The sequence below is a fragment of the Melospiza melodia genome, chromosome 25, assembly GCF_035770615.1.
Source record: "Melospiza melodia melodia isolate bMelMel2 chromosome 25, bMelMel2.pri, whole genome shotgun sequence".
Lineage (NCBI taxonomy): Eukaryota > Metazoa > Chordata > Aves > Passeriformes > Passerellidae > Melospiza > Melospiza melodia.
The window spans coordinates 8,909,768-8,935,705 of record NC_086218.1 but is presented as its reverse complement, the minus strand read 5'-3'; the positions used below and the strand labels follow the sequence as shown (position 1 = coordinate 8,935,705).

Sequence of the window (25,938 nt, the reverse complement as noted above, 5' to 3'; positions counted from 1 at the left end):
GTTTTAGTATAGCATTTTCCTTTAATATAATATATTTAAAATAAAATAATAAATCAGCTTTCTGAAACATGGAGTCAAGGTGTTCTCATGTCTTCCCTTGTCCTGGGGACCCTCAAACACCATCACACATGGGCTGTCCCCTGTGCTCAGCCCCGTGCCCTCACTTGCCCACGAAGCAGCAGGAGCCCTAGGTCCTCCTTTCTCTTTCTTTAGTATATCATTTTCTTTTAATATAATATATACATCATAAAATAATACATCAGCCTTCTGAAACATGAAGCCACAATGTTGTTATCTCGTCCTGGGGACCCTCAAACACCACCACACCAGCGCTGTCCTCTTTGTCCTCAAATGCCACCAAACCACCCCTGGTTTGGTGCCCCAGCTGCCCAGTCCTGTGTCCTCACTTGCCCATGAAGCAGTAGGAGATGTAGATCCTCCTTTCTCTTTCTTTAGTATAGTTTTAGTGTATCATTTTAATATAATGTACATCACAAAATAATAAATCAGCCTTGTGAAACATGGTGTTCTCATGTTTCCCCCTTGTTCTGGGGACCCTCAAACACCACCACACCAGCACTGTGCCCTGTGTCCCCAAATGAACACCACCACACCACCGCTGTCCCAGGTGCTCAGCCCCGTGTCTTCACTTGCCCACAAAGCAGTAGAAGCCGTAGGTCCTCCTTTCTCTTCTTTTTAGTACAGTTTTAGTATTTAATTTTCCTTTAATATAATACATACAATAAAATAATAAATCAGCCTTCTCAAACATGGTGTTCTCATGTCTTCCCTTATCCTGGGGACCCTCAAACACCACCACACATGGGCTGTCCCCTGTGTCCTCAGACAAACCCCACCACACCAGCACTGTCCCATGCTCAAACACCGCCACACCAGCGCTGTCCTGTGTGTCCTCCAACAAACACCACACACCAGCGGTGTCCCATCTTCTCGGCCACGTGTCCTCACTTGCCCACGAAGCAGTAGGAGCCGTAGGTCCTCATCTCCTTGCTGGGGAAGCCGAAGCTGCGCACGCCGGGCTCGGGCAGCCCTCCGCAGCGCTGCCGGGGCGTGGTGATGGGGTAGCGCACGCTGCCGTCCGCCAGCCAGCCCCCGTCACAGCGATCCAGCTGGGAGAACTTCCAGGCTGAGTAGAGCTGGCCCACCTTGGCCAGGGCGGCACCCTGGTTTCGGCACGCCTGCGCCGCCTCCTTGAAGTTCAGGTGGCCCCGGATGAAGTAGACTTGGCCTGGGGGATGGAGAGGGTGTTGCTGTTGTGATTTCAGGGTTTAGCTCAGAAATTCAGGTCCCTCCCCTGATAATTCCCTCCCAGGTGTGTCAGTCACCTCTCCTTTTCCCTCCCAGCACTGTCTGCCAGTCCTGGAATTCCAGAAGGAATCGAGTGATTGGCACATTCAAACCCCTGGGGGGGCACTGGGCCATCCAGGTGTCCTTTGTCCCTTTGTCCCTCCCCTCCTGTCCCTGGTTGGTGGCTCCCTACCCCTTCCCTGCCCCTCTCCCCGGGGTTCAAAGGAGCAGCAACCACGGGCTCAGGGAGTTCTGTTGGAGCTGGTGCTGCACTGAGAGGCCTGCGGGCCAGAATAAAGCTCTGGATCCAAACCCTCCATCAGAACCAACTCCTTTCCTTCACCATCACCTTAAAGCTTGTCCAGCAGAGATAAACCCAAGGAAGAGACCCTGTTATGGGGGAAGATCCATCCCATCATCACCAGAGCTCCTGCAGGCCTGGATTTGTCTCCATGCACCCAACTGCAACATCCAGCCACCCAAAAGTGTATGTGGGGTGAAACACCACACACCCAGCCAGCAAAAAGTGTCTCTGGGGTGAAACACCACAGTTGCCACTATTTTGTTCAGCATCAAGGGCCAGACAAGCTCAGGCACGTCCCATCTGGCTATATTGGTAATATTCCAATATAAGAGGGGACACGGCAGGTGAGCAACCTTCCTGCAAACAACTGTCACTGTCATATTTGCTGAAAAATCCCCTTGCCCAGGATTTTTCTCCTGGGAGGCTGAGAAGCCTCAAAGAGGAATGAAAACAATCTGATTTGCTTCTCCTGTGTTTTGCTGCTTTGGACATTGTTTACCAACAGGCGGTTGTTTCATTGGTTTCATGTGAATTGTTTTTGACTCAATGACCAATCACAGCCAAGCTGTGTCAAGGCTCTGGAAAGAGTCACGAATTTTTCATTAGTATCTTTTAGCCTTCTGTCTGTATTCTTTAACATAGTTTTAGTATAGCGTTGTTTAATATAATATACATCATAAAATAATAAATCAGCCTCCTAAGAACATGGAGTAAGATTCATCACTCCTTCCTTCATCTGGTGTTCCAGATTGCAATGCAAGATGTTTTCCATTACCATCTGCATGGCAGATTATCTTTGTCAAGTGGGCAGTTTGCTTTATCTCTCTCTTTGTGTGACCACATTCACACCTCCCTCGGGAGGGGACATTGCTGATAACAGCATGTTGAATGTCACTGCATGGCTGATAAGAACTACAGCATCCCATTGGGAAATGCTCCATCCAGAGGGAGGAGCCAAGCATTGCTACCCAGATATAATCCAGAGTTTTGAGACACCAGCACGGCTTTCTCCACAGGATTCGCCAGAGGAACAGCAGCTGCCTCTTCCTCCACTGGATCTTCAGAGGAAGAATACATCCTTCTCTACAGATCCCCCTTGCTCCAACAGAGCCACACCTGACACTTCAGGAGGGCTGCAGCCACAATTCCAATGGGACTGCCACCAACACCCTGACCCACAGAGTGTCAGGTTGGGTTCTGACTCTGTCAGTGTTGTTCTAGTGAACTGCATTGTTTATTTTATCTTCTTATATTTCCCTTCCCTATTAAAGAACTGTTATTTCCTGCTCCCATATTTTTGCCCGAGAGCCCCTTAATTTAAAATTTATAGCAATTCGGAGGGGTGGGGAGTGTTTACATTCTCCATTTCATGGGAGCCTCCTGCCTTCCTTAGCGGACTCCTCTCTTTCCAAACCAAGACATCTGCGTACCCCGCAAATACACGAAACAACCTGCTGCAGATCCGGGTGGGCAGCAGGTCTCGGGGGCGTTGTGAGCAGCACAGGGGAACGCAGCACTACCTTGAAGGGCAGAGGTGAAGCAGAAAGCATCGAATCTGTCCTTCTGCTTGTCCCTGGCGCCGTAGGAGCGCACTCCGGGCAGGAGGAGGCGGCCGCCGCACGGCTCCCGCGAGTTGATGATGGGGTAGTGCACGGTCCCATCCAGGATCCAGCCAGCGTTGCACCAGTCCAGCCCCTCTGTCCAGGCTGTGGGGAGAGAGGCAGCTCAGTCATGGTGTTGTAGGTAAAAGTTATGTTAAATTATAGTTCAATTATATTGTATTAATTATGTTATATTAATTGTATTATGTTAAGAGGGGAGGTTTTTAGAATGTTCTAGGAGAAGGGTCCAGGGTTTGGTGGAAGGGCAGTCTGGCAGAGCAAGGCAAGGTTGAAGAGGGATTGGATGGAAGATCTGAGCAATCATTTGAAGCCCTGCAGAAACAGTTGGTCCAGAATGAATGGTGTTAAAGACCAATGAGAAGCCTGGAAATCGATCAATCACCATGCAGATCCAAAATGGACCAATCCTGGACTCAAAGGTGGCTATAAATGGGGGAGTTAATTGGGTCTAGGTTCTTTTTGGAAACTTGTTTTGTGGGGACAACCCAGTGCACTTGGGGGTAGCGCACTGTTCTGTTTTTGGCTGTTTGGGCCCTCAGGCTTATCCTGGGTACTCCATTCCTTGCAGCCATTTTAATAAACAAGAACCTCTTTCTCCAGAGAAAGTTTCACCTCGTTCATATCCATAACACTGGCGTTTCCCCCCTCCCCATCCCCAGACAGGCATGGGTTTGGGCTGAAAAGGAGGTTTTTTGGATGCTTCACCTTTGTAGAGCTGCTGGTAGGTGGCGAGGCGGGAGTCCTGCTGCTCGCAGGCTCGCTTGGCTTCGTGGTAGTTGAATTTGTAGCGCCCGTTGCTGGGCTGGTAAGGGAAGACAACACCTGGGGGGACAGAGATGGGGTGAGGGCATTGCTCTGCCCAAGGAGGCTTTGACTCAACACCCCTGGGGATTCAGTGCTGAAATTAAGGCTGGGGAATGGGGATGCAATGGGGGTGGAGGCACAGAGCCACAGGCACATTCCAGCTGAGCATCCCCTTCCTGCCACATCCCCCAGGGATGGACTGTAGCAGCCACAGGGCCTGCAATGTCAATTGATAAGAAGATAAGAAATGCCTAGTCATGATGACTGGACCAAGAGACCTCTTTTCTGCCTTCAGACCCTCATTATCTCTCTCTAAGACCACAGGTGACATTCACCTCGACCCTTACTCTTGGACTATTTCCCAAAACCCACATACCCTATATAAAACCCAATTTCTGCCCAGTTCAGGCAGAACTAGGGCTTTATATAGGGTATGTGGGTTCAGGACAAGAGCTGTCACTGTCACCCTTCACAGAAGCTGCTAATTAAGACACTATGGAACCTCACACAACACTTCTCCTCTCTCATCCCTGCATCTGCAGAGGCACTTAGCAAGCAAAGAGCTGAAATCACTAAAGAGCTGAATTCACCAAAGAGCTGATCTCGCTTAAGAGCTGAGCCGCTTGCTAAGATTGCCTGCGGCTGGGAGCCTGCCTGAGGGACCTGGGCAGGTTGTGCTGAGTGGTACTCCTCTATCTGGGACATCTGTGACATTCACATTCTCTGAAAAAATTCCTTCGCCCAGGGTTTTTCTCCTGGGAAGCTGAAAAGCAGCAAGAGAAGCCTCAGAGAAAAGGAAAACAATTCTTATCTCATTTCCTTCTCCTGTGTTGTGCTTGTCTGGAATGTGTTAGGAGATTGTTTACCCACAGGTGATTTTTTTATTGGACTCCAGTGTGAGTTGTTTTGACTCATTGGCCAATTACAGCCAAGCTGTGTTGGGACTCTGTTGGAAAGAGTAATGAGTTTTCATTATCTTTTTAGCATTCAGTAGCATCTTTTCTGTATTCTTTAGTATAGTATAGTATTCTTTAATATAATATAGTATAATAAAGTAATCAATTAGCCTTCTGATAAGATCGAGTCAGGCGCATCATTCCTGCCTTTGTCGGGGGACTTTGTTTACAAGAGACACCAATGGAAGCACAAAACCTCAGACTGTTATAATGCACCCCAAGCTCACCCTCAAGGTGCAGTGTGAGTGAGACGCCCTCATCCCCCAGGGCTGTACCCCAATCTCACCCTCGAGGTGCAGTGTGAGCGAGATGCTCTCATCCTCCAGCCCATTGGTGAGCTGGCAGCATTAGCAGCTCTCATCTCCCAGAGATGATTCCAATCTCACCCTCGAGGTGCAGCGTGAGCGAGATGCTCTCATCCTCCAGCCCGTTGACCAGCTGGCAGCGGTAGCGCCCCTCGTCCTCCAGCGCCACGTCGCTGATGGTGAGCGAGGCGTCGTAGCGGTGGCTGTGCCGCAGGCGCACCCGCGGGCTCAGGGGCCCGTAGTTCTTGTGGAACAGCCCGTTGGTGATGATGATGATGTTCTCCCCGTAGTTGGCCGGCTCCACCTTGCTCCACTTGACGCGGTAGTTGCGAGGCAGGGCGCGCAGCACGCAGGGCAGGGTGGCCGTGGCGCCGCGCTGCGTGTGCACCGTGGGGTGCAGGGGCTCCAGCAGGTACTGCAGGTGCAGGGGGGCTGCAGCCCCCCAGGCGGGCTCAGCACCACTCCTCTGACACCCCCTGAGCAGCCTCAGCCCTCACCAACATCTGGTGGTTTCTATCATCCATCCTGGCCCCTCTGCATCAACCCTCAGCAGTGTCTGATGGTTTCTATCATCCATCCTGGCCCCTCTGCATCAACCCTCAGCAGTGTCTGATGGTTTCTATCACCCATCCTGGCTCCTCTGCATCAACCCTCAGCAGTGTCTGATGGTTTCTATCACCCATCCTGGCCCCTCTGCATCAACCCTCTGCAGTGTCTGATGGTCTCTATCATCCATCCCGGCCCCTCTGCATCAACTCTCAGCAGCATCTGATGGTTTCTATCATCCATCCTGGCTCCTCTGCACCTCTCCTGCACCTTCAGGAGGCACAGCTCAGCTCCTGCCCGGGCTGGACTCATCCAAAATCACCTCCCCTCTCCAGCACTGAGTCCAAACAGCAGTGCCCAGTCCTCCCTGCAGGCCCTGCACTCTACAAGGGCTCCACATCCATATATATATATATATATATATCAATAAATATACATATATATATACATTTATATAGGGCTCCACATCCTGGCCCCCAGGCCCTGCACCCTACAGGGCTCCACATCCATATATATATACACATGTACAGGACTCCACATCCATATATATATATATATATATATATATATATATATATATATATATATATATATATATATATATATATATATATATATATAGGGCCCCACATCCTGTCCCCCATTCCCTGCTCGCTATAGGGTTCCACATCCATATATATCCATATATATAGGGCTCCACATCCTGCCCCCCAGGATACCCACCCTATAAGGCTCCACATCCTGCCCCCCAGGGCCTGCACCCTATAGGGGCTCCATATCCATATATATCCATATATATCCCTATATATACATATATATCCATATATATACATATATATAGGGCCCCACATCCTGCCCCCTAGGCTCTGCACTCCACAGGGCTCCAGATCCTGCCCCCCAGACCCTGCTCCCTACAGGGGCTCTACATCCTGCCCCCCAGGCCCTGCACCTCACAGAGCTTCACATCCATATATATATATATATAGGGCCCCAGATCCTGCCCCCCAGGCCCTGCACCCTACAGGGTTCCACATCCATATGTATATATATAAATGTATATATATATTTTTATATATAGGGTCCCACATCCTGCCCCCCAGTCCCTGCTCCCTATAGGGCCCCACATCCTGTCCCCCACTCCCTGCACCCTATAGGGCCCGCCATCCTGCCCCCCAGTTCCCGCTCCCTACCTGGGGTCCCCGTTGGCCTCTGGAAGATGCTGGAGCCTGGGGGTGCTGCCAGGAGCCAGAGGCAGCCGAGCAGGAGCAGCCTGTGCATCCTCAGAGCCGGGGGCAGGACAGAGCCTGGGGGGAACACAGGGGTCAGGGACATGCAGAGGGACACATCCCAGCTTTGGGGGGGCCCGGAGGGTCTCACCCTGCTCTGGGGGGGGGGTCTCTGTGGCATTTGCTGTGCAGAGAGGACATGGATTGCAGGACCCCACAGCCCGTGCCAACCCTCCTTGCTGGCACTGCCCCGCTCTCTTACCGTGCCCAGCCAGGTCCTTGGGGGATCCGCTGTGCCCATCCAATGCCCCGTGCCCACGAGCAGCTCCTGCTGCTGCCCTCCTCTGTCACCAACACCCCATGGTGGGGCTGGGGGTCCCACGGAGACAGAGGTGACACGGGGACACACGGGAGGTGGCGAGCAGGTGCTCCCAGCCAGCCCTCCCCTGTCACCGTGCTGGGGCGGGCAGTGCCCTGGCACCCCCCTGGCCCTTGATGCCCGCTCCCATGGTGCCCTGCCCTGTCACCGTCTCTTCCTGCTTTCTTCTCTTTTATTTTGTCCCCTCTCCAACACCTCCCCGAGGAGCGCACGGGGAGGAGGAAGCACAATTTCCCATTGTGAGTGTCTTTCTCTTTATTGTTCTGCTCGGCAAAACACAGTGTGCCCGGGTAACAAACATCCCTTTATCTGCAGGGCACAGCTTTGGGAATTCAGGGAAAACGACTCGGAATTCAGGGTGAACGACTTCAGTTCTGCATCGGCCTCCAGCAGCCTCTTGGGCTGGCAAACCCCCACCTTGTGCTGGGATGGAGCTCTCTGAGCCCACAGTCAGCAGGGCAAGGGTTAATTTAATTCCCCTCTCCCTCTCCCTGGTGGAGGGATGATGTTCCCTTTGGGAATTCAGGAAAAACCTCTTGGGCTGGCAAAGTCCCCCCTTGTGCTGGGATGGGCTCTGTGAGCCCAGAGACAGCAGGGCAATGGTTAATTTAATTAATTTAATTTAATTCCCCTCTCCCCATCCCTGATGGAGCGATGGTGTTCCCACCCCTTGAGGCTCTGGAGGGTTGTGCAAGGGGGCTGCCCCACCACTCGAGTCCCTCTGGATTTATCCTGCCCTCCAAAAAGGCATCAGAGAGGCTTCCCCATCACCCCCTCTGGCCAGGAGCAGAGCACAGGCACACAATGGTGCTGTGTTCTGGGCTGCCACAACTCCTTCTTCCCCCAGGGTCCATCTCCAAGGATGGAGGAAGCTTTTCTCAAAGGAGGCACAGGACAAGCAGTGACTGTCCCCAACAGCCTGGCCTGGCCATGGCACACACAGCACAGCAAACAGCCCCACAAGGAAGAAAGGCATCGGGGTGCCCTCGTCCTCCCCAGTCCCCCCAGCCTCTTTTCAAGGAGGGGCATCAATTTTGGTGGCAGCAGGTTGAACTGGAAGCTTCTTTGTAGGAGTGTCAGGGGGTGGGATGGTCAGGATGGATGGAGACGAGAGATCTCTGAAGCCAGGTCCTGGAATTTGGGGTTTATTGCACAGGGCCTGGGTGCAGGGCCCTGCTGGGATTTGGGGTTTATTGCAAAGGGCCTGGGTGCAGGGCCCTGCTGGGATTTGGGGTTTATTGCACAGGGCCTGGGTGCAGGGCCCTGCTGGGATTTGGGGTTTATTGCACAGGGCCTGGGTGCAGGGCCCTGCTGGGAGCTGCAACCACAGCTCGGAGCAGGCCTGAGAGAAGAGAGGGGTAGAGAGGGTTGAGAGGGTGAGAGAGCAAAGGAGTAAAATGGGTAAGAGAGTAAAAAGGGTAAGAGCTTAAAAGCCTAAGAGGGTGAGGTTTCTGTTACAACACAATAAATCTTCTTCTGTGTTGAATATTGTAATTGTCACTAACCAATCTAGTACAATATACAAATCCTACAGCATTTCCATACAGCCTATAAGAATCATTACATTACCACACTGTGTTACATTTTAAACCCTAAAAACTCCTCTTTGGACCCCTTCTGCCAAGCTGGCAGGGTCTGCTCTGAGCCTTGGAGCTGTCTGCAAGCAGAGGGTGTTGTTCCATCAAAAGGGGATCACCTTCAGCTGGCCATGCCATTGTTTTCCAGTTGTTCAGTAACTGAGGGATCTCAAAGCTTCCTTTCATTTCAATCTCACTTATAGTTTCTATGTTCTCAAAATCTTTTGCCAGACAATCACATTTTTGAGGCTTTCCTGTTCCATCTTCCCCAACGCTTCTTCCAGCTCAGAATGCTCAGAACTTTGTGATCATCGCTGTGATGAGCAGAAGGTGCCCGTAGCTTTGCTCTGCCGGGCTGAGGGAGGCTAAACTGGAGCAGCAGCACTGCAAACTCCTCCCTGCATCTCCCCAGGGATATGGGCTGGGTCCGAGGCTCTTCAGGGAGTCTGTCATCTCCCTCCCTCACCCTTCCTGTGCCCACGGCTGCAGAAGCACATCCTGTTCTCCCCTGTGAAAAATGCATGTATTTTATGACTGGCTTTTCGCAAATATTCAAATGAATATGGTATGTGTTGTGTTAGAAAGTAATGCTGTATTAATTCTCTTAAGTAGTTTTAGGTTATAACAAAATGTTAAAATAGAAACGATGCTATGTAGGATACTTTTTTTTAAAGAAAGGACTTGCAGTGAGATAGCAGCCACAGGACATCTCAATCTTTCAGAGAAAGAGAATTTATTGCCCTCTTATCACAAGAAATTAACTTCTTCCCGCCTCAAAGGCGCTGTCAGGATTCAGAGGAAGAAGTTGATGATGACCAGACAGAATCCTGTGTTTGAATGGAATTTATGCATCATGTATGAAGTGTATGAATATGCAACAGGCTGTTGTTTATAAGGGTTAATCCTTTGTTAACGTGGGTCCTTTTTTGGGCAGGTGCTGCCCAGAAAAAGGTACCCGGATGTCCATAACTCTTTGTCTCTATTGTCTCATATTGTCCTAATTCAGTTTGTCCAAATTATTATTACTCTAATTGCATTACTATTTTCATAACCATTTTATTACTATTAAACTTTTACAATTTTAAAAACAAGCGATTGGTGTTTTTCACATCCCCCAGCAGCAGCTCTGGATTTCTTGGCTGCAGGATGCTGATTCCCAGCTCTGTGCTATCACAGACGAGCTGTTTCTCACATTTTTCCCAAGTGAAGGCACCAGTTACAGCCCCCAGCCCTCAGCAAACCTCAGCCCGAGGCAGAACACTTGCAGGGGCTCCCGTGAGTGACTCATCCCCCTTTCCCACCCCGTTAGCATCAGGGTTTGACCCCAGCCCACCACTGCTTATCTGAGTTCAGAGTTTGGCCCAGCGCTGTGGGAAGGAGTCACCCAAGTGACTTCCCGAGTCATTTCTCTGCTCCTTGCATCTTTTTCTCCCTTTTTGGGATCTGCACCCACTCTACAAACAGCTCTGCAGCAGCAGAGGCAGCCAGAGAAAAGCCAAGGAGCCCCTGGTGCTCAGCTCCACCAGCTCCTGGCTGGGCTCCATCACGAGCCTCTGACTCTGCTCCTCGTTCTTAAAAACTCAGATTTTCCTTCTCTCCTCTCGACCCCACAGGAAACCTCACCCCCAAAGCCCCTTGAACACTCATTTTTCCTTCTGGCCAGGGAATTGGAGCCAAGCTTTGCTGACAGCACCTCCACAGCAGGTCAGCCCCTTGTGCATCACCCTCCACCTCCACTGCCTGACCCAGTGCCCCAACCCCACCGTGTTTCTGCAATGCAGAGGCAGAAATCTCATCCATCCCCCCCCCCATATCTCCCGCCTGTGGGAACCCAGGAAATTCTTCTGGCTGCCCTGGATGGCTCAAACCCCTGTCAGGGGGCTCAGAGCCCTTGGCACAGAGCCCCAGACCCCTGTGCCTCTGATTTAGCCCTTGGAAAAACCAATTACCAACCTTGTATGAAGAATTACAAGCCACGACAGTTAAAGCAGAATGACAGTGAATTCATCACAGAGTGGAAAATAGATTTTTTGGGGTTTTTAGAATGGGGGTTCAGGGAACAAGATGGAGGAATCTGGGTGTGCCCAGCCTTTCTCCTTCTTCTTCATCTTCTGCTGTGATGGTGGCACTTTTAGATTGGTTTAGAGTAGAAGCTCACTGTCTAACATAGGTGATAGGTATTGGAAAGTAATTGTAAATATTTTTTGGTAAATATTGTAAAGTAACTGTAAATATTTTCTAAGATAGGTGATAGGTATTGGAAAGTGATTGTAAATTTTTTTAAAAAGAATATTATAGATAAGATACAATAAATAACCTTGAGACTGAGAAATGAAGAGCCCTGACTCCTTTGAGCACCGGGCTGGGAAAAGAGATTTTTTTAACATTTCTTGGGGGTCACAGTGACCAGCTAGAGACCCCGAGATGGCCCAGAGAGAGGAACACCGACCCCACACACTTCCCAGCACAGTGCCTGCAGCCACCTGGTGTGGCATCACCACCTGTGCAGGTGTGCCAGGGCATCCCGGCCCGAATTTCCGTGTTGGCAGCGCTGCCCTGCTCCCGGCACTCCCTTCGAGGTGAGGAGCAGCTGGCAGCCACCCCAACAGGAGGAGTTTCAGCCCTAACCTGGCTCTCCCTCCCCATGCACCCCCTTCTTCGCAGGGTTTCGCCTGCCCCCCGACATGCCTGAGCACGCAGCCGCCTCCAGGCTGTGCTTCTCGGGGCTGTGCTTCCTCCTGCAGATCCTCCTCATCCTCCTCTTCGCGGTGTTGGTGCGCTACAGCCCCGAGGGCAGCCCCGAGCCGTGCCCCCCTCAGCTGAACTGCAGCCACAGGAGCCAGGACCCGAATTTCCTGCAGCCCCGTGAGTAGAACCCTCCTGATGTAGGATGGCACTGGGTGTCACCTGCAGGGCTGGCACTGGCTCCACAGATACCAGAGAGGCACCATCGAGCTGCAGGTGTGGGGTGCTGGTGATTCCCAGAGGGGTAGAGCAGACACGCTGCAAGGATTTCTGAAATACTTGCAGCAAAAGAGGGAAATTTGGGGCTGGGCTGTGTGTTAGAGCAGTGGAGCTCACAAGGGATCACTGAGTGCAGAGACAAACTGGGGATCATCATTCCATGCCTGATAAGGGTGCACAGCAGCTGCTCCTGGCACTTCAGGGTGTGCAGAGCTCCCCAGCCAGGTTTGCAGTGCCAGGGGATTCACACCGAGCCCCTTCCATGGAGGATTGGAGCTCAGAAGGGATCACTGAGTGCAGTGGAAAACTGGGAATCATCATTCCAAGCCTGGTATGGAGCACAGCAGCTGCTCCTGGCACTTCAGAGCTTCCCCAGCCAGGTTTGCTGGGTTCTTACTGAGCCCCTTGCACAGAGGACTGCAGGTGTGGGGTGCTGGTGATTCCCAGAGGGGTAGAGCAGACACACTGCAAGGATTTCTGAAATACTTGCAGCAAAAGAGGGAAATGTGGGGCTCGGGTGTGTGTTAGAGCAGTGGAGCTCAGAAGGGATCACTGAGTTCAGTGGAAAACTGGGAATCATCATTCCATACCTGGTGTGGAGCACAGCAGCTGCTCCTAGCACTTCAGGGTGTGCAGAGCTTCCCACCTGGCTTTGCAGTGCCAGGGGATTCACACCGAGCCCCTTCCATGGAGGACTGGAGCTCAGAAGGGATCACTGAGTGTAGTGGAAAACTGGGAATCATCATTCCAAGCCTGGTATGGAGCACAGCAGCTGCTCCTGGCACTTCAGAGCTTCCCAGCCAGGTTTGCAGTGCCAAGGGGTTCTCACCAAGCCACTTCCACAGAGGACTGGAGCTCAGAAGGGATCACTGAGTGCAGTGAAAATCAAGGGATCATCATTCCATATCTGGCAGGGAGCACAGCCAGGGCGGCTGCCAGGTTCTCCTCACCTGCTCCTGGGACTTCAGGGTGTGCGGAGCTTCCCACCTGGCTTTGCAGGGCCAGGGGATTCACACCGAGCCCCTTCCACGGAGGATTTGAGCTCAAAAGAGATACTGAGTGCAGTGAAAATCAAGGGATCATCATCCCAAGCCTGGTATGGAGCACAGCAGCTGCTCCTGGCACTTCAGAGCTTCCCAGCCAGGTTTGCAGTGCCAGGGGATTCACACTGACCGCCTTCCACGGAGGATTTGAGCTCAAAAGGGATCACTGAGTGCAGTGAAAAACTGGGGATCATCATCCTGGTAAGGAGCACAGCAGCTGCTCCTGGCATTTCAGGGTGTGCAGAGCTTCCCAGCCGGGGTTTGCAGCCGGCATCCAGCAGGTTCTCCCGGTTTCTTTCTCCTGCCCACGTAACCCCACCCTGCAGTGACTCACAGCCCGCCCCACAGCTGTCAGCTGTGCAAAGGGCACCCAGCCCGAGCAAGAATCAGGCCCCCCATCCTCTGGTTTGCCACCAAATGGTGCCAGACTGACCCCAGTTCTCTGCTCATCCTGTGAACTGGGACGTGATGCCTTCAGGGGTGCTGACATCTCAGAGCCACTTTGATGCTGCTCTGGTGGGTGCAGCCAGCTCTGAGGTTTCTGTGCTGTGGGGAGAACGTGCTGAGATGTCTGCACAGGGCAGATGAGGATGGGGTGGCCTGGAGCTGCTGCAGAGGGTCAGGGGTGGCTGGAGCTGGCCCTGGCACTCCCCACTGCAGATCTCCAAGGAAGATCTTCTGTGGGAACCCAGGACATCCCTCTGGCTGACCAATACCCCTGCCAGGGGACTCAGAGGCCCAAAACACCTGTGTGGTTTTGATTATGACCCATGGAGCAAATTACCAGCCTGATATGAAGATCAGCAAGCCACAACAGTTGAAGTAGAATAATAGTGAAGTTATCACGGGGTGGAAAATGGGTTTTTGGGGGTTTTAATATGGGGGTTCGGGGAGCAAGATGGAGGGATCTGGGCATGCCCAGCCTTTCTCCTTCTTCTTCTTCTTGGCCTCCATCTTCTGCACTTTTAGATTGGTTTAAGGTAGAAGCTCACTGTCTAACACAGGTGACAGGTATTGGGAAGTAATTGTAAATATTGCACAGGTAGTTTTTAGTATAAAAAGACAACACTGCCCCAGGGGCAGGCAGAGTGCCTGGAGCTGTCCTGCTGGACGGGGCAGGAGAAAATTTTTTATAGATAAGACGCAATAAACAACCTTGAGACCGAGAAATGAAGAGCCCTGACTCCTTCTTCAAGTGCTGGGCTGGGAAAAGAGATTTTCCAACTTTTCTTGGGGTCACTCTGACCAGCTAAAGATCCCGACAATCTTCCACCGTGGCTCCAGACTCACATAAAGAGGAGTGAGCCTTCATCTCCCAAACCTGGGGGTGTCTCAGCTGTTGGGGACCATCAGGAGGGTGTTTGCCCTCCCTCAGTGCCCCCAGACCCATCCCTGTGCCTCTTCCCCCCGCAGGGTTTCAGGATGTCCACGTCCAGCTGCTCCTCAGCTTTGGGCTGCTGGTGGCCTTCCTCAGCCGCTATGGGCCGGGCAGTGCTGCCATCATCATCCTCATCACCGTCTTCTCCATCCAGTGGGCTGTCCTCATGCAGGGCATGCTTTTCTTCTTCCTCAGCGGCAAGATTTCCGTGGGAGCCCAGAGGTAAGGCCGGAGGGAGCTGCTGAGCCCAGCCCAGCCCTGGTGCACGGGCTCCCTCCTCTGTAAAACTCGGGGCTCTGCTTTGGAGGAGGATTTTGCACACGAGTGGGACGGGGTTCTTTGAGTAGCACTGTAAGAGCCTAAATGAGAGGTGTGGGACTCCAGGTGGCTCTTCAAAATGCAGTTTATGACATCCAAGAGTCACAGCAGTCCAGGATTGTGGGTGACAGAGCTGTGCCTACAGCTGTCAGCTCCAGCTGCAGGCAGGCCTGGAGACCCTTTGCTTTTGGTTACATTGCATTATTAACTTTTCTTTTGCTTACATTAGATTATAAAATTTTCTTTTTCTTACAATGCATGACATACTTTTCTTTTGCTTACATTGCATTATAAACATTTGGTTACAAATGCGTTATATACTTTTCTTTTGGTTACAAGGCATTATAAACTTTCCTTTTGGTTACAATGCATTATGTACATTTATTTTGGTTACATTACATTATAAACTTTGCTGAGCATCTTCATACAGTAGAACCAATCTATACCTTAAATTTTACCTACAGCCTATCATAACTACTGTAATTACCATATTCATGTTACTGCTCTCCAATCACTAAAGTCAGTACATTACAGTTTAAGTGGGAAGTTTTTTTCCAGTTTTCTTTCAGTGAAAAATTCTGAGACCTTTTTTTCTGCTTGCAACTTTGCTGAATTGTTTGCCTGTGCCATCTTTCTGCTTGGTAAAAACATCTCCTTGTTTGGGGTGGGTTTATCCTTTATTCTAAGCCATAAAACCCCCTTCTAACTAACATGAAATACCTTTTGTCTCCTTGGTTAGCCAGTTAGACTGGCTCAACAATTCTTTTCTTCTGTATCAAAACTTGCTTCCATCTTTATTCCTTCATCAGACTCTACATTTAAAGCTAAGCACAAATATCTGTGAGACTTTCTTGTCAAACTTTCATCCTTCCCAACACAAAATAGTGCTCGGGCCATTTCTGGCTGCTGAGGCTTGGCTGGGTTTGGGGTGTTTGTGTCCAAACTCAGATATTTTCACCCCTGAGCACTTCCCCACCCCACTGGAGCAGCCTGGAACACCCAACTCAGCCCAGGGTGCAGGAGATGAAGGTTCCCCCCTGCCTCTGTCAGGGTTTGGGGGAGAACTGAGCAGCTCCAGGCTTGGGGAAGGTGATTCCTGAAGGGGTTTGTTCTCATTCTCTAATGGGCAACTGAAGTTACCCAGGTGACCAAAGAGCCACCTCCTGGTGTCCCCACTGTGACCTGAGAACCCAGCAGTGCTCCAGGGCTTGGGGTGAAAGGGATGGGGCCATTTCTTGCCTGTCTGGGCACCTGGAGAGTGCAGAGGAGGCTCCTTTTCTGCCCCAGCAGAGGTGAGGTGTGTCCTCTGAAAGAGCCCAAACCAAACCTGGGCATGGAGAAGGTAAAAGCTGTAAATAAATCACCTCCAGAAAGCAAGGGTAAATCCAGCACTCCTTCAGTTCTTCTTGCCAAATGCTTGAGGATTTCTTGTCAAACTTCCATCCTTCCCAACATCCCACCCTGGCAAGGGCTGTGTGAGCCCTGCCCAGGGATTTAGGGGCACACTCTGCCCCTCACCTGCCTCAAGCCCAGCCATCCCTGTGCCACCAGCACCACAGGGCTGTGCCTGCTCAGCTCCTGATCCCTGCCAGCTCTCCCCAGCCCCTGTGCTCACCCCTGGCAGTGCCAGCTCCAGTCTCACACTCTTCCTCTCCTTCCCAGCATGGTCAGTGCTGATTTCTGCACTGCAGCTGTTCTGATCTCCACTGGAGCTGTTCTGGGCAGGGTAAGCCCTGTGCAGATGCTGCTGCTGGCCCTGCTGGAAGTGACCCTGGGCACCCTCCATGAATTCATCCTGCTCAGGCTCCTGGGGGTGAGTCACCCACTGGGGAGCCACCAGAAAGGGACTGGCCTGGGTTTGGGCTCCTCATGGCAAGTTCTACCTCATCTGGGGAGGTAAATCCCTCACCCTGCTGTAGTATTTGCACTAGTTGTTGTTGGTTTCCTGGGTCTGGATTGAAGGCACTTGAGACAGTAATTCATATTTGGACTCAGGTGTTTATTATTTCTTATCAGTAAAACAGCCTCACTGCTGTGAGTTCAGCAGCTTTTCATTAGAAGGCACAAAATGGCCAATAATCTTTTGTTACAAGGTCTTTTAAGACTAAACTATCCAATTACGAAATAACACTTAGATTATTTCCCCTTTTAACCCAATAACTGATCCCAAAGACCCCGCAATGAGGACTTTTCTGCCCAAATGCAAAATGCTGGAAGTCACCCTGTGCACCCTCAATGAATTCATCCTGCTCAGGCTCATGGGGGTGAGTCACCCACTGCGACAGGGTTTGGGCTCCTCATGGCAAATTCTGCCTCATCTGGGGAGGCAAATCCCTCACCCTGCTGTAGTATTTGCACTAGTTGTTGTTGGTTTCCTGGGTCTGGATTGAAGGCACTTGAGACAGCAGTTAGCGTTCAGACTCAGATGTTTATTTTTTCTTAATTTCCTTATTTCTTGTCAGTAAAACAGCCTCACTGCTGTCAGTTCAGCAGCTTTTCATTAGAAGGCACAAAATGGCCAATAATCTTTTGTTATAAGGTCTTTTGAGACTAAACTATCCAAGTGAGAACTGACACCTAGATTATTTCCCTTTTAACCCAATAACTGATCCCAAAGAGCTGCAACAGGGACTTTTCTGCCCAATTACAAAATGCCACCCAAGCCCATGAAGAAGAAACCCAGGATGACACCCTGTGCATACTAAAAACCCCAAAAATCTCAATTTCTCACCAAGTGATAAACTTACACTACTCTCTATAATTTATTTCACACTTTTGTGGGTTCCAGTCTATCTTGAAGTCTGGGAAACTTTCTCCACGAATGAGAGTCAAAGTCAGAGCTCCCCGGGGGTCAGAGCAGACAGAGGAACATTCCTGGTCCCCTGGGTTTCCATATCACCCCAATTCCTGCACTTTCCATGTTTCCCACACTCCCCAGGTGAGCGACAGTGGAGGCTCCTTGACCGTGCACACCTTTGGTGCTTATTTTGGCCTGATGGTTTCACGGGTCCTGTACCAGCCCCACAAGGACAAGAGGAAGAGGGAAGAGCAGCAGGATAAGGGGCACCACAAGGATGTCTTTGCTGTGGTTGGTATGGAGCTCAAATCTGCAGCACCCAGAGCTGGTGGTGGAAGGGTTGTCACCAATCTGAGGGCGTGGCTTTGAGCAGGAGATTGCTGCAAACATCAAGGACAGATGTCCTGCACCTCCTTATGGACTTGTCTGGGCTGCACCACCCTCTTCTAGAAAAACCATTTCCTTGTGTTCTATCTGAACCTCCCTTGTGGCCTCGTGCATCTCTTGGCCCTCACAGGAACTTTCTGTCCCCACAAGGGATCAACTCCAGCACCAAGACCTGTTCTGTTCCCTGCAGGAACCATCTACCTGTGGATCTTCTGGCCCAGCTTCACCTCCACCACCGCTGCCCACCATGATGGAGAGAACTGGGCAGTGCTCAACTCCTACTTTTCACTGGTGGCAAGCACCGTGTCCACCTTCATCCTCTCTCCTGTGCTCCATGAGGAGAGCACCCCAAGGATGGTAGGTCAGTCCTGTCCTGGGACAAACCCACACCCTGCCCTGTAGGAACAGGCCTGAACACACCCAGGGAAAAAGGGGAGGCCTGTTAGGCTCATTAAGGTTCATTAAGAACAAATTCGTGACCGTGTTCACAGGGGTCCAAGGAAGAGGGAAGAGATGAGGATCTGACTCCATGTTTCAGAAGGCTTGATTTATTATTTTATGATATATATTATTGTCACAGACATCTTTTATGGAAAATCCTTTCCTTAAGATTTTTCCTTCTGAGAAGCTGAGAGACCTCAGGAACAAAATATAAACACTGATTATCTGCTGCTGTGAAATGCAACAGGTGCATCTGTGATTGGTCTCATGTGGTTGTTTTTAATTAATGGCCAAACACAGTCAGCTGGCTCGGACAGAGAGCCCGAACCACAAGCCTTTGTTATCATTCTTTGCTATTCTATTCTTAGCCAGCCTTCTGATGGAATCCTTTCTTCTGTTCTTGTAGTATAGTTTTAATGTAATATATATCATAAAATAATAAATCAAGCCTTCTGAAACATGGAGTCAGATCCTCGTCTCTTCCCTCAACCAAAAACCCCTGTGAACACGGTCACGTATTATATATATTAAAACTATACTAAAAGAATAGAAGAAGGGATTTCATCAGAAGGCTGGCTAAGAATAAAAAAAGAAGGAATGATAACAAAGGCTTGTGGCTCAGACAGAGAGTCCAAGCCAGCTGACTGTGATTGGCCATTAATTAGAAACAACCACATGAGACCAATCACAGATGCACCTGTTGCATTCCACAGCAGCAGATAACCATTGTTTACATTTTGTTCTTGAGGCCTCTCAGGAGAAAAAGTCCTAAGAAAATGATTTTTCAGAAAATCCTTTTATATTTATAATATCATAGCTACAGTCCCCTAGCAGGAGGCCCCAGGGGACATCCCTGGAGCTGCTGCCACTGCTGTCCCCTGTGACCGTGTTCACAGGGGTCCGAGGATGAGGGAAGAGATGAGGATCTGACTCCATGTTTCAGAAGGCTTAATTTATTATTTTATGATATATATTATATTAAAACTATACTAAAAGAATAGAAGAAAGGATTTCATCAGAAGGCTGGCTAAGAATAGAAAAAGAAGGAATGATAACAAAAGCTTGTGGCTCAGACAGAGTCCAAGCCAGCTGTGGTTGGCCATTAATTAGAAACAACCACATGAGACCAATCCCAGATGCACCTGTTGCATTCCACAGCAGCAGATAATCATTGTTTACATTTTGTTCCTGAAGCCTCTCAGCTTCTCAGGAGGAAAAAATCCTAAGGAAAGGATTTTTCAGAAAATATCATGGCCACAGCAATTTGAGGAAGACAAACCCCTCTCCCAGCCCCATGCTGGTGCTCTCCATGGAGTCCATTCCCCTGACCGTGTCCTCCTCCATCAGGTTCAGCTCCAGGATGCCACCCTGGCTGCCGTGGCCGTGATGGGCATGGCTGGAGAGATGTTGCTCACCCCCTTTGGTGCCCTCATCGCAGGGTTTCTGGTTGGCCTCATCACCCCCCTTGGCTTCAGATTCTTCACGGTGAGTCCCCAGGGATGCTGATCCCAGCCCAGGGATCTGATCCCAAACCCACAAACACCTGGGCAGCTGATCCCAGCCCACCACCAGCTCTTCCCTGTGCTCTCCCCAGCCTGTTCTGCACTCCAAGCTGAAAATCCAGGACACGTGTGGGGTGCACAACACCCACGGGCTGCCCGGGGTGCTGGGGGCCCTGCTGGGGACGCTGCTGACGCTGCTGGCCACCGCTGACACTTTTGGTTACAGGTGAGAGGAGCCAGAATCAGGGCTGCCAAGCTGGGGTCACCACAACCCCTGAGATCAGGGCTGCACCACTCCCCTGGTACAGCAGCCCTTTAGGAGGCAAAACCCAGAGATATGAGCCAAACAAAGCTCCCAAAACAAGCAAAAGCAGCTCCCCAAAGCCTGTGCCCTGTCTGGCATGCAGGCTGGAGCTGCTGTTCCCACTGGTGACCCAGGGCAGCCGGACAGTCACTGACCAGGCGTTGATCCAGCTCAGTGCCCTGCTCCTCACCCTGCTGTTTGCCACGCTCGGGGGCTGCATCACGGGTGAGTTTTGCCTCCAGCACAGAGGGACGGAGGGGCAGGGAATGGATGGGTTTGGGCGAAAGCGCAGGAGCAGCCCCAAAGCAAAGCCTCCCCTCAGGCAGGCCGGGAAGAGCCCAGGGGTGCTCAGCACTGGGCAAACCCAGCCGAGATCGGGGCCAGGGCTCCCCTTGGGGCTGGGTTTCTCATGCAGGGCCGGGGCCATCCATGGGGCTTTACTCCCCTCTGGCCGGGGATCTCCCCAGTCTGTGCTTTCCCCAGTCTGTGCTCCCCTCGGGACTGAGGCTTTCCCCAGGTCCGCTCTTCTCCCGGGGTCTGGGCTTCCCCCGGTTCCGGATCGCGGTTCCCCATGGCACCCCTGTGCCAGGGTGCCGGTTCCCCCAGGTCCCAGTTTCCCCCGGTCCCAGCACCTCCCGGCCCCTGTTTCCCCGGTACCCCCCCGGTCCCAGTCCCGGTTCCCCCCGGTCCCGGCTCCCGGTTCCCCCCGGCTCACCCCAGTCCCGGTTTCCCCTCGGTTTCCCCTCGGTTCCCCCCGGTCCCGGTTCATCCCCGGTCCCGTCTCCCTCCGGCTTCCCCCCGGCTCCCTCCAGCTCCCCCCAGTCCTGCTTCCCCCCCGATCCCCCCGCTCCCCCTGGTCCCGGCACCCCCCGATCCCGTTTCCCCCCAGTTCCAGCTCCCGTCTCCTCCACGGTCCCCATTCCCCCCGGTCCCAGCACACCCCGGCTCCCGGGACCGGGGGGAACGGGGAGTTCCCCTCCGGTTCCCCCCGGTGCCGGTTCCCCCCGTCCCGACTCCTCCCGGTTCCCCTCGGACCCGGTTCCCCACGGCTCCTCCCGGTCCCAGCACCCCCCTAGTCCCGGTTGTCCCGGTTCCCCCTGGTCCCGGCTCCCTCCGGCTCCCCGGTCCCGGCTCCCTCCGGCTCCTCCCTATTCCCCCCGGCTCCCCGGTCCCGGCTCCCGGTTCTTTCCGGTTCCCCCTGCTCCTCCCGGTCCCGGCTCCCCGCAGTCCCGGTCCCGTCTCCTCCCGGTTCCCCCCGCTCCCCCGGTCTCGGTCCCCGCCGCCGCCGCTAGATGTCAGGGGAAGCCCGGGCAGCGGCCGCCCCGCTCTCAGCCGCCCTCGCCCGGCATTGGGTGTCCTCAGGAACCATCCTGAAAATCAACGTGCCGAGGTGCTGCGCCGACACCCAGTACAAGGAGAGCCCCGGCTTGCAGGAGGTAAAGCTGGGAACTGTTGGTAAAAAGGGATTTTTGGGTCTCAGGCAGCGGCAGGGGTTGGGTATTTTCCTCCAGCTCCCTCCTCTTGCAGCAGCATTTAGGTGAGCTGCACTAAATGCCCCTGGCCAGAGAATCCCTGACTCTCTTTAGGTGTTTTAGGTGCTCCCCTCTAAAACCACCAGGTCCAACCATTCCACTGCTGCCGAGGCCACCACTAAACCACGTCCCCAAAAGTCTGATAAATCCCTTCAGGGATGGTGACTTTATCTCTCCCCTGGGCACCCTGTGCCAGTGCTGGACAATTCTGTGGTGGAATTTCCCCCAGTATTCCATCTAAACCTTCCTGGTGAAAGCTGAGCCCCCACCCAGCCCCAGTGTGCCCTGAGCAGGGCCCATTTCTGTCCCTCTCTGGTGCAGGGCCCATTTCTGCCCCTCTCTTGTCCCTGAGCAGGGCCCATTTCTGTCCCTCTCTGGTGCAGGTCCCATTTCTGCCCCTCTCTTGTCCCTGAGCAGGGCCCATTTCTGCCCCACTCTTGTCCTTGGTGCAGGGTCCATTTCTGTCCCTCTCTTGTCCCTGAGCAGGGCACATTTCTGCCCCTCTCTGGTGCAGGGCCCATTTCTGTCCCTCTCTTGTCCTTGGTGCAGGGACCATTTCTGCCCCTCTCTTATCCCCAACCAGGGCCCATTTCTGCCCCTTCTTGTCCCTGAGCAGGGCCCATTTCTGCCCCTCTCTGGTGCAGGACCCATTTCTGCCCCTCTCTTGTCTCTGGTGCAGGGCCCATTTCTGTCCCTCTCTTGTTTCTGAGCAGGGCCCATTTCTGTCCCTCTCTTGTCCTTGCTGCAGGGCCCATTTCTGCCCCTCTCTGGTGCAGGGCCCATTTCTGCCCCTCTCTTGTCCCTGAGCAGGGCCCATTTCTGCCCCTCTCTTATCCCCAACCAGGGCCCATTTCTGCCCCTCTCTGGTGCAGGGCCCATTTCTGCCCCTCTCTTGTCTCTGGTGCAGGGCCCATTTCTGCCCCTCTCTTGTCCCCGAGCAGGGCCCATTTCTGCCCTCTCTTGTCCCTGAGCAGGGCCCATTTCTGCCCCTCTCTTGTCCCTGAGCAGGGCCCATTTCTGCCCCTCTCTGGTGCAGGGCCCATTTCTGCCCCACTCTTGTCTCTGGTGCAGGGCCCATTTCTGCCCTCTCTTGTCCCTGAGCAGGGCCCATTTCTGCCCTCTCTTGTCCCTGAGCAGGGCCCATTTCTGCCCCTCTCTTGTCCCTGAGCAGGGCCCATTTCTGCCCCTCTCTGGTGCAGGGCCCATTTCTGCCCCTCTCTTGTCCCTGAGCAGGGCCCATTTCTGCCCCTCTCTTGTTTCTGAGCAGGGCCCATTTCTGCCCCACTCTTATCCTTGGTGCAGGGCCCATTTCTGTCCCTCTCTGGTGCAGGGTCCATTTCTGTCCCTCTCTTGTCTCTGATGCAGGTGCCTGAGGAAGGATCTGAGCCCAGTGCCAGTGGAAAGGAGGAGCTGGGCATCAGCACCTTGGTGTAACAACGCCAAAACCCCTCTGTGGGGTGTGCCATGGCCAGTGCCAGCTGGTTCTGGCAGCCTGAACCTCCCAACAGGAGCCAGCCAAACATTTTGGGAGCAGCTGCGTGTCCACAGGCCTCTGCAGGGTGAAGAGGAGCTGCAGGATCCCTGTGTTTGCTCAGGGTGTCTCCAGGCTTGGCTCAGCCACGTCCCCTCCCTGCTCCTTGCCTCAGTTTCCCCATCAGCTGCTCTCTGGATGGAGGCAATGGGGAGAGGAAGGATGGCTGTGGTGGGGAGCGGGCCCAGGCTGAACAGAAAGCAGCAAAGACTTTGTACAGATATTTGTGTGCACATAGCAATTAAAATATATGGAATTTTTCGTAACTTCAGGATTTGCCCCTGAATTCTCATGGCACCTGCCCAGCTCTGCTGGCTGTTTCCTTCAGGTGTCATCCAGTGAGGAAGGCAAAGCCCTCCCAGTTTGCCCTGCACCCCAAACACTGATGCCCATTTCCATTGCTCTGGAAACCCCCAGTTTGCCCTGCACCCCACAGAGGGGCTCCCTCTCCCCTGGGAGCAGATTGGAACATTCTGGAACGCCCTGGAACCCACAGAGAGCCCTGCAGTGACTGGAGCAGGGCCACAGCCCCAGAGGGCTCCCAGAGGGGCCAAGCTGGATGTGCTGGGGGTCCCCAATGTTGGGGACACCTTGGGGTCCCTTCTCCCACGAGCCTGGGGTGGCTGCCAGACGCTTTCACACCTCCTGTGCCAGACTGGCACTCACCACGTGGGATTCCTGCGGGCACAGGTGTGCCCAGCTGCCAGTGTCACCATCCCTGAGGAGGGGACACAGCCCCACAGGGGTGCAGGGACAGCACAGCAAAGTTTGGGGGAAATGCTTTGCCACAGGTGGGACTCTCTTGTGCTGGTGTCTGCTGCTGTTGAAGCACACGGGTTTCCTTTAACTGAATGGACAAAAAAGGAGGACAACATTTCAAAATTTCAATTTCAAAATTTCAAAAGAAGGAAAAAAAAATCATTAATTCAATGCATTAATGAAATTATTAATGGAAAGCATTTGTTTGCAGGTGATCATAAAACGTCACTTTAAAACACAGCAGGAAGTCAAAAGGTCTTGCTTTGATATAAGTCAAAGTATCACTTTAAACCTTCCCCAGTTTCATTGTCCCTTACAGAAAATGGTAAAATCAGCACAATAAAGCCTCGGTGTCACTGAAATTCCGTGACGAAACACAGGGAAGTGGGTCAGGCGTTCCTGCTGCCGCTGCAGGCCCTGAGGAAGGTCTGTGCAGGGACCAGAGCCCCACTCCTGGCTCAGGGGGCAGGGGAGGACACGTCCCTGTCCCCATGTCCGTGTGACACGAGGAGGGAGATGCGGGGTGCAGCAGGGCTGGTGCTCATTGCCCCTTGCATGAGCTGCAGAACCCCGGCCCCACATCCCAGTGCAGAACCCTGACGCTGCAGACCCCAATCCCACATCCCAGGGCAGAACCCCGGCCCCACATCCCCCTGCAAAACCCTGACCCTGCAGAACCCCGGCCCCACATCCCAGTGCAGAACCCTGACCCCACATCCCGTGCAGAACCCCAGCCCCACATCCCCCTGCACAACCCCAGCTCTGCATCCCCCTGCAGAACCCTGACCCCACATCCCTCTATGGAACCCTGACCCACATCCCCTGCAGAACCCCAGCCCCACATCCCAGTGCAGACCCCTGATCCCACATCCCCCTGCAGAACCCTGACCCTGCAGACCCCAATCCCACATCCCAGGGCAGAACCCTGACCCACATCCCCCTGCAGACCCTGACCCCAGAGCCCCCTGCAGACCCCACATCCCCTGCAGACCCCAGCCCCACATCCCAGGGCAGAACCCTGACCCCGCATTCCCCTGCAGACCCCTGACTCCACATCCTCCTGCAGAACTGTGACTCCACGTCCCCCTGCAGACCCCTGACCCAATCCCACATCCCCCTGCAGACCCTGACCCCAGAGCCCCCTGCACACCCCACATCCCCTGCAGACCCCAGCCCACATCCCAGTGCAGAACCCTGACCCTGCAGAACCTTGATCCCACATCCCCTGCAGACCCCAAATGCCCCTGCAGACCCCGACCCCACATCCCCCTGCAGACCCTGACCCCACATCCCAGTGCAGAACCCCAACCCCACATCCCCTGTTTATTTCACCCTGCAGACCCCCGACCCACCTCACCCTTTCCCCATCCCTCTCCTCCCCTTTCCCAGCCATCCCCCTTCTCCTTTTTTTTGATCTCCTCGCAGCGCATCTCAAAAGCAACCCCACTGCGCCGGCCAGCAAATCCGCTGCAGTGAGATCATTGCGAGACCCTCAGACGTCGGGGTCGGGTGTGAAATGGACCCTCCTCCTCCTCCTCCTCCTCCTCCTCCTCCTCCTCCTCCTCCTCCTCAAAGGCTGTTATGTTTTGTAATCGGATTAAGGGCAGCCCCGCGCCCTCCCCACGCCGCTCCGGCCGCTCTCCCCGCGCTTGTTTAAGCGAGCGCGGAGCTCTCCGTGCGCGGGGAGCCTGAAAGGTTTAGTCAGCGAACAAATTGCTTCTCTGTAGGGGCCGTTTTCTTCCCGAGCTGAACATAATGATGGCAGTTTGAGGAACAGATGGTGCGGCTAAGCACGGATAATCCCGGCGGGCTCGGCGAGAGCAGCGCCGGCTCTGCCCGCAGCGCCCGCGGCCGGCCCGGGACCGGAGGGACCCCGGTGATCGCACCCGACCGAGCACGGGGAGCTCACCCCGTCCTCACACCTCTGCTGCCCCCGTTTGGGTGCCAGACTCCGC

General features: G+C 53.2%; 2 protein-coding genes across 4 annotated transcripts; one reads left to right on the top strand and one right to left on the bottom strand.

Moving 5' to 3' along the window:
- Positions 1–684: 684 nt before the first annotated feature.
- On the bottom strand, positions 685–7,681 carry HAPLN2 (hyaluronan and proteoglycan link protein 2). The gene is made up of 6 exons (XM_063176346.1): positions 7,334–7,681; positions 7,036–7,149; positions 5,381–5,731; positions 3,940–4,056; positions 3,133–3,318; positions 685–1,249 (listed from the first exon to the last, which is right to left on the bottom strand). Exons 2-6 carry the CDS (start codon positions 7,121–7,123, stop codon positions 966–968), a joined length of 1,026 nt encoding a protein of 341 aa, XP_063032416.1. The 5' UTR covers positions 7,124–7,149; positions 7,334–7,681; the 3' UTR covers positions 685–965.
- Positions 7,682–11,628: 3,947 nt separating this feature from the next.
- Positions 11,629–23,466, top strand: RHBG (Rh family B glycoprotein). 3 transcript variants are annotated; one of them, XM_063176344.1, is made up of 10 exons: positions 11,629–11,892; positions 14,448–14,634; positions 16,393–16,543; positions 17,669–17,822; positions 18,105–18,271; positions 19,703–19,840; positions 19,950–20,083; positions 20,265–20,386; positions 21,524–21,597; positions 23,059–23,466. In XM_063176344.1, exons 1-10 carry the CDS (start codon positions 11,712–11,714, stop codon positions 23,125–23,127), a joined length of 1,377 nt encoding a protein of 458 aa, XP_063032414.1. In that variant the 5' UTR covers positions 11,629–11,711; the 3' UTR covers positions 23,128–23,466. The 3 variants fall into 3 exon arrangements, with proteins under 3 accessions (XP_063032414.1, XP_063032415.1, XP_063032413.1); XM_063176345.1 differs by lacking the exon at positions 21,524–21,597 and having other exon boundaries at positions 23,059–23,146; XM_063176343.1 differs by lacking the exon at positions 23,059–23,466 and having other exon boundaries at positions 21,524–21,969.
- The last annotated feature ends 2,472 nt before the right edge of the window (positions 23,467–25,938 follow it).